General features: G+C 48.0%; 2 protein-coding genes across 2 annotated transcripts in view; one reads left to right on the top strand and one right to left on the bottom strand.

Annotated features, from left to right (window-relative positions):
* ELFN1 (extracellular leucine rich repeat and fibronectin type III domain containing 1) overlaps positions 1-12,254 on the bottom strand; it is a 694,846-nt gene that overhangs the window by 484,148 nt on the left and 198,444 nt on the right. The window lies entirely within an intron of this gene.
* PSMG3 (proteasome assembly chaperone 3) lies at positions 8,571-10,215 on the top strand. The gene is made up of 3 exons (XM_075285992.1): positions 8,571-8,650; positions 9,446-9,677; positions 9,878-10,215. Exons 2-3 carry the CDS (start codon positions 9,447-9,449, stop codon positions 10,028-10,030), a joined length of 384 nt encoding a protein of 127 aa, XP_075142093.1. The 5' UTR covers positions 8,571-8,650; position 9,446; the 3' UTR covers positions 10,031-10,215.

Raw genomic sequence — 12,254 nt, 5'->3', positions numbered from 1 at the left:
AATTACGCCGAGGTCTGAACAAGATTAAGGAGCCGGGAATGGGCCAGGATCATTTGGCGGGAAGGTTAATTCCTTACAACAAGTTTTAACCTAATCTCCAGCGCCGCTCTTAGCTCGGGGGCCAAATTCTACCCAGAGCCTCTTCTGGTTCCTGGGAGAGGAGGATCACTTTGCATTAAGGAGGATGGCAGAGCCTCCAGATAGAAGGCATGTAAGAAGCCTGCAATTACAGAAGCCAGGAGATGGAGGGGGGGGCGGAAGACGCGGCCAGATGGAAGCCAATGCCCCATCAAATTCCAGCGGTTCGGGTAATGCCGGCCATCCAGGTGTTCTGCGGCAATGCTTAACATTCATTTGGCAAACTTTACTAAAAGGCATTTAGTGGAGCGGCGAAGGGAATGAGCAGCCGTCGTTTGTTTCAGTAAATTAACATTCGCCTGCCTGTCGCTTTCATTAGACGAGAAGATGCAAGGTTCATGAGCTGGCGTGCAACCTCCGAGTCTGCAGCTGCTGGGCGACGGCTGCAGGAGACGCATAGACGAGGCACAATGTACCAAATAAATGTCATGAAGCAAATACATGCTGTATATATATATATACTCTATATGGAATAAGGGAAGGGTAGCAATGCAAGCACCCCAAACATACTGCACGCAGCATCTTGTAGCATCTGTCTTTATATCGCTTGCATTCCCCAAAAAAATATCTACCCAGTGATCTCCTCCTAGTGGCTGCAGCAGGAAGGCAGAATTTTTTAATCAAGTCATGCTAAAAATTTGGTGACAGGTTACCTTTAGGTTAAGACTTTGAAAGATCGATGTGTCACCCTGCGGCTTCTTCACTAATATGATTGTATGGAGTCACATTGTGACCCCCATTGAAAATTACAAAAAAAATCCAGCAGTGCTTGAACTTTTTGCAGCAGGAACGTCAAAGTCACAATGCAACTACATCAGTGAAGGAGTCACAGGGCAACACAGCGATCATTCATCGTGCAAAGAGAGTCACAGCCAAAGTTGCCATACGACCCTAGAGTTTAAGGGGTTGTCCAGGTAATACAGCAATGGGGCACAAGACCAGGATGTCACCAGTGTCGTATTTGGACATCCCGGGACTTTGCTTGGACGTTCCGGGAGGGTTAAGTATGGCCTAAAGTAAGACAAACTGGAGTCTGCGTTGCACTGTTGGAAGGAATAGTCCTGCAAGTCCAACATTTTCATCCGACGGACACAATTTAAAAGAATGGATCCCTTTATACTTATAGGGGGTCCTTCGGGCTATTGTTATGGCAGATAGGCCACCGCTAGTGTGATCCTAGAATAAGCTGAAAATTTTCACTATTACTAAATCTGCCTCAGTCCTTGTCCGTTTTCCCTCTGCTGTTCGGTTCCATGCTACATTATACAAGCAGTGCTCTATAAAGAAGCGCTGCAGCAGCAGCAACTACAGACACTACTTTCCAGGCACTCTTAGTACAGTGTCATAGCGAAGGTTTTCCCTTTCACCTGGGCAGTCATTAACCTTATCTTCTGCCATGTAAATCCCGCACTTGGGAATATGGCCGGTGAGTGCAGTCTCATCTCCGGTGTCTCTTGCCCTGCAGCCATTGTTGGACGACTATTCCAATCACCCATGGGATGATGGATCTTGTAACTCAACTATGTCCAGAAGCAAAATGTCTGATGAATTTTTCCACTATGTGTAAGTCTTAGTATGTGTAAGGCGATGATCCGTGCAGCGTGCACATGAAGTCATTGTCTGTAGAGTCAGGTAGCAAAGGGGCAACTGGATGCAAAATTACAGGGTCCTCAAGTATCAAACCTCATGTGTAATACTGCTGCCCTCAGATGGGGCAGAGAGACCATTTGGGCTCCATCAGATGTCAGATATTTTGGGCTTCAATTCTTTACCATTTGCAGGTGAATGGAAACACTACTAAGCCCCAGGACCATAAACCCAATTTCAAGCTCCCAGACCCTAATGCAAAATATGTTACAGGGACCCCACTTAATATTTGCTATCTATAATACCTATGTTGTAAAGGCATTTGGGCCCCCTGAGCCTGCAGGGCCCGATAGTGATTGCAGGTCTGTATTGGAAACCTGTTTAGACCTAAGACTTCTCACAGCTGAGGGTTTGCTAACATATTCCCCTGTATGTGGACTGAGAAGATAACGCTTAGACTTGGACATTGTAACAAAACCTCAATATAGCAGAGATTTCTGCAGCTTAAAGGGGTTGTCCGGATAATCTCTGCACACTTACTCCCTCCAGGGGTTATGGTTGCCTTACCTAGGGGTTCCAGGCTGGTTCAGCCCTGGGCTTGCTCCATCTCCTCCCTATTTAGTATAGGTGACTACTTGTGAGCATGGAAGAAGCGACGGAGTAACTCAGAGGCCAAGTGTTTGATCCAACCACGTGACCCAGGATTGGAACCAGCCCAGAGCCCCTGTGTATGGTTCCTAAAAAAAACGACCCCTCTAAGTAATTCACTCACCATACCTTTGCATCACATGTATAGTTGTAATAGATTTCTCTGTGTAATACCTAACTCCTCCAGGGGTGGCGCTGTGGGGGTATTGAACAGTTCTTGCTGGTTTCCTGCACAGACCAGATAATCGATTCCAATTAGAGGATCATTAGGGAATTGTCATTTAGGTAATGTAAGGGGGGCAGACATGGATTCCTTGCGCCCGTCTCCTCTCCCCGATTCTCGCTCGGTCTCCAGGACCTTGTGATCTGGGTGCTGGTGAGATATTGAGTGATCGATTGACTGATCGATTGCCCCTCGAGGCCTGGCCCGGACAATGGCCGCCACCGCCGCGCTCCCAATCCCCAAGGTAATGTCCCCCTTTTAGATCAACCAGAATTAATCAAATCCAATTTCCTCCGAATCTTCCTTGTGTGTAGCCAGAGCCGCCCGAGGCGTCCAAGGATTATAGATCTCCGCACCAAGGAACCACGTGAGACGCTTGATGGGGGCTCCGGCTCAGATGTCCCCCCGGTTACATATCGTCCTACCAAGAACACGATTTTGCATTAAAACGGCAGAAATTTCACTTGATTTAACCCTTTATTTACAAATAAAAATTCTAGAACCTCAGCAAATTGTAACAAAAACTTTTATTTAACCGTTTCCTCCTTTAATTCACTTGAGGAAAGCTGAGTAACAAGCAACGTGACTACCGTTACATGTAACACAGGGATTATCCAGCTTTCCCTGGATCCTGAACAGCAAATTTGCCAAGTTATGCAGATAAATACCGTCCGATTCTTTCCTGCGACATAACTGCTATTTAGTATCCTGCCGTAGGGTCGGCCATACCGGTTGTCACCCAGCTTTCCGAGTCGCCAATATACAGCATGACGGCTGAATAAGATGGAGGTAAAACTAGCAACACACAAGGAAGACCTAAAAATAATGGCGGAGATTTATTATGTCTTGCACATCAATTTTTGCAAAATTTTGCAACATTTTCCCAACACAATTACCACTTTCCTTAAAGGGGCGTGATGTGGGTGGGGCTTGAGACAGCATAGGTTGCAATGCAGGTGCACGGCCCAGCAGAGGGTGCACCTTATTTATCAGGAGCCGTGTGCTGTCAGGTGCACCCCCTGCCAACATAGAAGAAAATAAAACTGGCGTTGAAAACCCCAAATCTACTTAAATTTTTCCCCAATGTTACAACCATTGGAAGAATTATTTGGGGTCTTTTATTTTTATTCAATAATTTTGACCAAAATTAGACTGATCTCAGGGTGTCCCGCTGCCGAGACCTCCAGTGACTGCTTATAATCTACATTAGTAAGTGTTGGTTTCCCCTGCAGTGCCCCCACAGGGAACATGAAGTATTACATGATGACTATTGATATAAATGGTCTCCAGTCCTCCAGCATAAGACTCTGGTTATTAGGTAAGGGCGCTATAAGGGGGACATTCTCTATTACATAGGAAATTGAAAAATGGCTACTATTTTGATGGGTTCTCCCAATATTAGGTCAATCTTATGGTGTGCTGGGTCCTCCAGTGCTTGGCTGGATCCATCAGCAGCTCCCCAATAGGGGAATGATGTATTACAAAATGCCTCTTAAAGGGATTTTCCAGGCTGATGAATAATCCTTAGGACAGGTCATCAATAAATGGACAACAGGGGTCCGACACCTGGGCCCCCGACCAATCGGCTGCACTTGAATGGGACTGATGAATTTGACATCCCCCGGCCTTCAGTCCCAGTATCGGACCACCAAAGATCTTCACTTGACGACCTATCCTAAGGACTGGTGATCAATTAGAAAGTCCCAGACACCCCCTTTAAGTCAGACTAGTTTCTGTCTGGCTGATAAATAATAGTCTAATGTAACCTCGTGCACATCAGCCAGGACACCCATAACGCAGAGTGCCAGGGACACAGCTGCTGGCTTCTGCTGTCCTAGACTGGACAATTCCTTTAAATGTGACCTACTTTGCTGGCCAGGAATTGTCTCCTATTATTGCTGCAGGAAAAAGGAAGAAATCTTGAAGTCGATCCTCTTCTGTCTACAAATTGTTTTGGAAATCTGCGAGCGGCGCGGACTCTGACATATCAATTGTTGCTTTGAAAATATCTTGGAATAAGCCATGCTGTTGCCTGGAAGGAAAACGAGATCAGATCAAGTGTCAGTCATTCAGCGAGCCCCTGACATGCAGAGGTTGTAGGATGCGGAGGAGAGAACACAAGGAGCGGCGAGAGCGAGCAGAACGATCTAATGGGGAATCAAATGTAATGAGCGAGAATGCAAACCCCTAATGGTGAATACAGACCTGTGCATAGACATGGGTGTATACATATATACATGCAACTGTGGTCTGTACAGGGGGGTTGTCATTACAGATATTCTCTTCTATCTACTGGATTGGGAATAAGGGTCAGATTCGGGGAGGCGATTAGGAGAACGTGGGCCTGAAAGTGCGAATAAACCCCCCTAGTGCACCCAACCAGCACTCCAGTCACTTCTATGGACCACAATGTCCGGCAGATCCATAGCAGTCAATGGAGAACTGGTTGTAGCAACATTGCATTTGCCCAATCATACAGAGGGGTCAAGGGGCACTTTCAGGGGCCCCAGCAGTCAGAATACCAGTGATCTGATACTTATTCACTGTAATGACACTTGATATCATTTTTCGGATAGGTCATCAATATAAGACTATTGGAGGTCTAACACCCAGCACCCCCACCAGTCACTGGATCTACACAGTATATACAGCCAGAAGCTATGTATATACCACGCCAGGGTACTATGGATTCAGGTGAATGGTGCTGAGCTGCACTGGTGCCCACTACACACTGTACAGAGTCTTCTGCTTTCGGCACTGCACCCTGTCCAAACTCAGCGGCGGTGCAAGTTGTCAGACCTCCATTTGTCCTATATGGATGACCTGTCCTAAGGATAGGTCATTGACATCAAGTCTTGGGTACACCGCTTTGCACTAGGGGTACAGGTGGGTGAGCTAATGCGTAGCACTTTAAAACCTAGGACAATATTCCTGGTGTCATATGAAAGAAGAAGATTCTCAGCTTTCATATTACACCAAGACTGCAGTCCTAGCTCTGTTATTTTCAATGCCATCACCAGCTGAAGACTGGACACAGATGTATCTGCATTAAAACATGCCAAACCCCATAGTAATATGGTTGGAGGTGTCATATGAAAGCTAACAAGCTCATCTTGTATAGGACACCGGGATCAGAAAGCAGATTGGAATGAAATGAAACAGAACCACTGGTTGGCATTGTCACCTTGCAGGGCGAAAGTCCTGGGTTCTTCTTCTTAGGTCGCTCCGATGGCGTCCGTGTCTCCGGGAGCTTCAGCTTAGTCGCACATAACCCATCTACATGAGACGTTGTAGCTGACAGATAGAAGGACGACTGTAGGGTCTGACGACACACGGGCTGCTCGTAATCTGTTTCCACAGAGACACAGAACTCTGCACACAACTTTGGGAAATTTACAAAATTGAACCTGCATATGTCAATGATATAGCGCCAACCTATTGCACAGCGCGGTATACAGATTTATATGTAATATCTCAGACACGCACAGGCCAATGTCACAGAGGATCCTGATCGTACAGGAGGAGGCGACACATTGGCCATAGGGATCGATAATCATCATTCTATATTACATGTATACTATATACCCCAGGCTTGCTACTCCCTGTGTATACGGCCATCCCCACCGCCTTCCATTAGGATGTAGAAGAAGTCTGTTAGTCGGAGCGCTCGCTGATATTCTTTACTCGCCACGCAGACCCCGCAGAATTATTGATCACATCCACATCGCACCCCGGGCTGTCAAATAACCTAACAGAGGGGAACGGAGGGGCGAATTCTCTGGTGGTGCTTTACTGCCATCTAGTGGTAGACTTATCTAATGCAGCAACACTACACATTAAGCTTGTGCTATTAAAGGGGTCCTCCGAGAGGGCATAGAGGTGTCAAAATAACTGAGCACTAAAAAAAGGTGTGAATGTTAGTCTATGCGGGAATGGAGAATATTTGTGTGGGATCCATGGTGGCGGCCATGTTTTTCTTATTCTGTACTACCCTTGGAGCCTATGGGGGATCTCCTATGGGCGCAATCCAAATCTCACCAACATGGAAAAGTACAGCAAGCAGTGATGGACCTTGGACACCCATGTATTATATTGTTGGCCGTTCATTGCTTCGATCAGGGCTGTGTAGTCATAGTCAGGGTCGGAGTCTGGACCAGTTTTTGGTTGAGTCAAAGTTGGACTTTGCCAAAGAGGTTTCATCTCTTCAGAGCCCTGACAATGGTTGTCTGAGACAGTAATGGGGTCTCTGCGACTGCCGTTGCCCTTTAGGCCCAGAGGTGTAACTTGAAGCTCATGGGAAGTAATGCAAAATATGTAACGGCAGTGATAGTCGCCCCTATATCTACGCCCCTGGGTACTACTGCGATATAGGAGCTGAGTACACAAAACGGTGATGATTTTAAATCCCCATGCTTTGCAAAATTGCTTATTTTTTTCTATATTAGATGCTTGGTTGTAAAAGAGGACAAATCCATGAATGGCTGTGCAGTAATGTATCTCGCTGACTACTTACATCTCCTATACAATGTACAGTACGTTGTGCAGTGCTGAACACTATGGGGGCCGTGAGGGGTCTCTGCTGGATATCACTTAATAATGTATCTCACACAGCAAATCAATAGGTCAAGGAGAGGTTTGTAAGTGAGCGGCGCAGCACGAAGCAGAAGGCGCTATGGAATATACTAAAATAACCTTCATACCAAACATACGATCGGTGACTAATACTCGACCCATCTCCCCAGCAGAGACATTAAGATCTTACAGACCGACCCTCTAAGACAGAGGTAGGGAACGTACGGCTCTCCAGCTGTTGCAAAACTACAACTCCCAGCATGCATACTGGCTCTGCTGTTCTGGGAACTCCCATGGAAGTGAATGGAGCATGCTGGGAGTTGTAGTTTCACAGCAGCTGCAGCGCCAAAGGTTCCCTAACCCTGGTCTAAGAGATAGATCTATAACCTGTACAATCTTCTCTACAAGGTCCAGGGATAGGTTTATAACAAATCTGCTGCTGACAGGCGCCCTTTACATAGGAACTAAACCTCACCCTCATATTGGGGCTCACCGGTCCCCAGCTCTACCAGGTTACAGGGCCGGTCACAGTCACCCCACAACTTTGACTATCACGGGGCTACAAAGAAATGTCAGCAGCGTTATCACCAAAACTCCCGCTATGGCCACCATAATATCAGTGGCCGCAGTGTCCCCCAACACAATAGTGTCAGCCACAGTGTCCCCCGAATAGTACTAATAACAGTGCCACCATAAGACTGACAGCCGGAGTGCCCCCATAATAGTGTTAGGCACCGCGGACTCCCCAAAAGGAGTGCCCCCATAATAGCATTAGGCACCACGGCCTCCCCAACAGCAGCCCCACCATAACACCCTGTCACTAACAGCCAGAGCACCCCCATAATAGCATTAGGCAGTGCCTCCCCCACCCCATGTCAACACCAGTGCCTCCATAACACTGACATCCAGAGTGCCCCCATAATACAATTAGACAGTGCCCCTCCCCCAACACCAGTGCCTCCATACACTGAATTCCAGAGTGCCACCATAATAATTTCAGCTGCAGAACCCCCAAACCATCAACAGCAGCCCCACCATAAAACTAACAGACCCAGAACTCCCCAAAACAGCACCAATAGCGGTGCAAAGCAGAGTGCCCCCATAATAGTGCCAGCAGCAGACCCCTCAGGGCACTGACAGTCACAGACACAGCTCCCCATAAATTGCCCAGGCATAAGCCCCCCCAATACCAAGCCATTACCCCCCAGCAGTGTCAGTGCTAGGAGTAAAGGCCTCACTTGTCCCTGCAGTTTCCACCTCCCTGTTGTGTCTTCCTCCACCACCAGGTGTCGCTGTGACGTCTCTTTTTGGCTCCCCCCGCTCACTGTTCATTGTCTTCTCTGTTACGTTTCGATAAAGCTAGTTGAAGATTCCGCCGCAAGGCTTGCTGGGCCTCGTAGTTCGTCGGCCATTTCTGCTGAAGAGATTGACGTGTGAGGCTGAGCGGTGTCCAGGAGCTGGGAAGTGAAGGAGGAGCCGGAGGTGAGAGGACCTCGGGGTGCCCCGGTGCCCGCTCTGGGTGCAATGGTCACGTGACACGGCGGGCTGCGAGGGAACTACATGTCCCAGCATGCTCTGCCTTGTGCTGAGGCCACATGTATTGGATTTTGCAGCGTTACAACGTATGAGAGGGGTAGTCTGATCTGTTATTGCTGTCCCTCTGTTATTCCTCCTGGAAATGCTGAACTATGTCCTGCACAAACAAGAGGAATGGTAACAGCATACATTTCCAGCAGGAATAACAGAGGAACAGGACCATGCAAAGTTCTTAGAACAAATATATCAGGGTGCTGCTGGGGCCATCCCCAGAAGTTACCCCCTGTCCACAAGATGGGAGTAACTTGCTGATCAGCGGAGGTCCAACCACTGTGATCCCCACCAATCACAAGGACTAGTGTTCTTAGCACCACTGCAGATCGGACAGGGCGAAGATACCGATCCTGTAGTAGACGTATGTCAGAACATCAGATCTCTCTCTGGGGGGATGGCATCTCCGCTGATCAGACACACTTAAAGGGATTATCTTGCAGCTTCACCCACAGCAGTGCTATATCCTCCCTGCTCCCTTGTGCAGCCTTTGCTCGGCTTTATTGTACTTGCTGCCCCCGGTATGATTGTTATTTACGTGCAGTCATCTGTGGACAAACTACATTTCCCAGGATGCATCTGAAAACCTGAATGTGTGAACTCGCCTTAAGGAGGCTCCGCTCATGTGACTAATGCCGCCATTTCTGCACCAGACTGAACTTGCCATATTTTTCTCCTTCTCTGATATAGAATGACGACACCTGTCGGGAACATCAAGCCGATTGTCGTATCCAAGCAAGCAGAGGAGGTGATCAATGGCGCAGTGACGCAGGTGGTCTGCACTGCCTTCTCTGACCACATCCTCGTGGTGGTCACACAGTACGGCAAGATCGGGACATTGGTCTCTGTTACCCCAAACCTGGTGACCGGTGACCTGGGGAAACCCACTCTAACCACCAAGGTCCTCCTAGGATGTGACGAGGTAAGACGGGGTGGACGCCATCTTGTAGTGGACGCCCCCTTCCCCCCCGCAGCTCCTTGCCAAGTCTATGGCCCCGGGTCAGTGCACACAGAGTTTTTAGCACTGACCCTAAAACCAGACAAATTTCCTGTAGGGCCATGACCATCTCTCTGTGCAGACATATTTGGGGCAGGTGTTGATGTTCCCTTATATTTCCGCAGCCGGTCGTTCACGTCTGTGCAAAGAACCTGGTGAGCTTTGTGTCCCAGGAATCCAAGAACAAGCCGGTGCTCTTGGCCTTGGCGCTGAAGGATAAGAGCGTAGACTGTATCAAGACCCTGAAAGAAGTGATAAAGAGTTGTCAGGTCTGGTGACCGCGGAAGATTCCTGCACGATGGAGCTGGACGGACAGATGTAATCCCCGTGCCTGGGCGTACGGACTGTATATAGGGAATGGCGTGCGCTGATCGCTTTGTATATCATAGACTGATTTTGGACTCCCGGGTCTTTACTGATTATTGTTTTTTTCTTTACCACATGGTCGGCATTAAAAGATGAAGTTGGATATTTTACAATTCATTGAGTTTCTTATTTCAATTACTATCCTGAAATGACGGGTCCCAAGAGTGACACCCCCCACCCCCCCTGGAACAGCTGGAGGCAGTGTGTATATGACTATACTGTCCTACAGTGTGTATATATGACTATATCCTCCTACAGTGTGTATATATGACTATATCCTCCTACAGTGTGTATATATATATGACTATATCCTCCTACAGTGTGTGTATATATATGACTACATCCTCCTACAGTGTGTATATATGACTATATCCTCCTACAGTGTGTGTATATATGACTATATCCTCCTACAGTGTGTATATATATGACTATATCCTCCTACAGTGTATCCAAACTGTCATTTGTAACCAGATATACAAGGTCAGGTCAGAATTTCTCCCTCTAGATCAGGGGTAGGGAACCTTCGGCTCTCCAGCTGCTGTGAAACTACAACTCCCAGCATGCTCCATTCACTTTCATGGGAGTTCCAAGAACAGCAGAGACAGTATGCATGCTGGGAGTTGTAGTTTTGCAACAGCTGGAGAGCCGTACGTTCCCTACCCCCGGTCTAGATGTAAACAGGCGAGTTCAGCGGCCTCTTTGGTACTCACCAAGCCCAGCGCCTTATGTTTTTGGCTGTGCTGGTCATCACAGCTCAGCCCCTTCACTTGCATGGGACTGAGCTGTGAACAGGCCATGTGGCTGATGATCACGATGTGACGTGAAGTGGAAGCTCTGCTCAGAGAGCACTGCTAACATTCACACAGCTGATCAGCAAGGATCCGACACCCAGGACCCCTGCAGATCTTCAATTCATAACCTAAAGTTCTAGCCACTCGCGACTTACATTAGTCAATGATGATTGAGTTAAATTGTGACAAGAACTAAACAGGTTTGGATTTTCTGCACTGCCGCATTGCAATTCTGTGCTGTTGCGATGTCACGAGGGTTGAGCCGATCTTGAGATTTCAGGATCGTTTTTAAAATCCTATTTCCGATCATTTTCCATTCAATCCCAATGCAAGTCAATGGGATTTTTTTAATAATCGAATATCGGATTTTAAAAACTATCCTATTCAGTACACAGTATGGAGTCTAAAAATTGGACGCTTTAATTGTTAGACTCCACTTTGTGTAGTAATTAAAAAATCCCCCGGCTACTTAAGTCCCCCCTGGTGTCCACTTACCTGCACAGATCCACTGCCGCTGGTCCGATCCAGTCCCCGCTGTTCTCGCCTCGCTGCCCCGCCTCCCAGGTTAGTGTTACAGACCTAGGAAGAAGGCGGGACTTGTGGCTTAGAGTGTGGGCGGGGAGACGTGAGTGCTCCTCTCCCAGTACCCGCCCACTCTCCTAAGCCACAAGCCCCGCCTTCTTCCTAGGTCTGTAACACTAACCTGAGAGGCGGGGGCAGCAACGTGAGAAAAACAGCGGGGACTGGACCAGCAGCAGCTCTTCTGTGCAGGTAAGTGTTAGCTACTAGAGATGTTAGCTAGTCTCCCATTAGAATGAATGGACGCAGCCGGCGCGCAGGGGGTTAAGCGGCCGGACGCCGACACAGGCTGAGTGCCGGTTGCATCCATTCATTCCTATAGGACTTTGCTAACATTGTTAGCTTTTCCCACAATGATTGGCCAGTAGCAAAGCATTGTGGGAAATAACCTCGGACCTCGATCCCGTCTAAAAAGATCGGGATCGGAATCCCGATCGTGAAATTTACTCGATCGTCGATCAGAATCCGATCTTTTCCGACCCCGATCGCTCAACCCTACATGTGACACAAGTGACAATCATTGTATGCAATGCACAATCTGCGGCACAAGTCACCGTGTCGGGCCACACTGCAAATATAATGTAAGGCAGTGTTCATATGTAGGGATCCCCTACATCCCCTACACTTGTACCCCTGGCTCTGCCCCAGTAAATAGGACCACCTACCGCATTCATTCTCCCAATTGGCAGGGGTCAGACGTCACCCCTCCTCACTGGCACCTCCATCCAGGGCTCCGTTCCGACCTCACCACACACATAACCTGCCT

This window comes from Leptodactylus fuscus, chromosome 8 (genome assembly GCF_031893055.1).
Source record: "Leptodactylus fuscus isolate aLepFus1 chromosome 8, aLepFus1.hap2, whole genome shotgun sequence".
In the NCBI taxonomy this organism is placed as follows: Eukaryota; Metazoa; Chordata; class Amphibia; order Anura; family Leptodactylidae; genus Leptodactylus; species Leptodactylus fuscus.
Note: the sequence above shows the minus strand (reverse complement) of the source record. Positions and strands in the feature narration are given on the sequence as shown.

Excerpts from the sequence above, each read along its gene's own strand:
- PSMG3 (XM_075285992.1), top strand. The coding sequence starts at position 9,447 with ATGACGACACCTGTCGGGAACATCAAGCCGATTGTCGTATCCAAGCAA. Across the intron at positions 9,678-9,877 it reads TCCTCCTAGGATGTGACGAG|CCGGTCGTTCACGTCTGTGC; the intron begins GTAAGACGGGGT and ends ATATTTCCGCAG.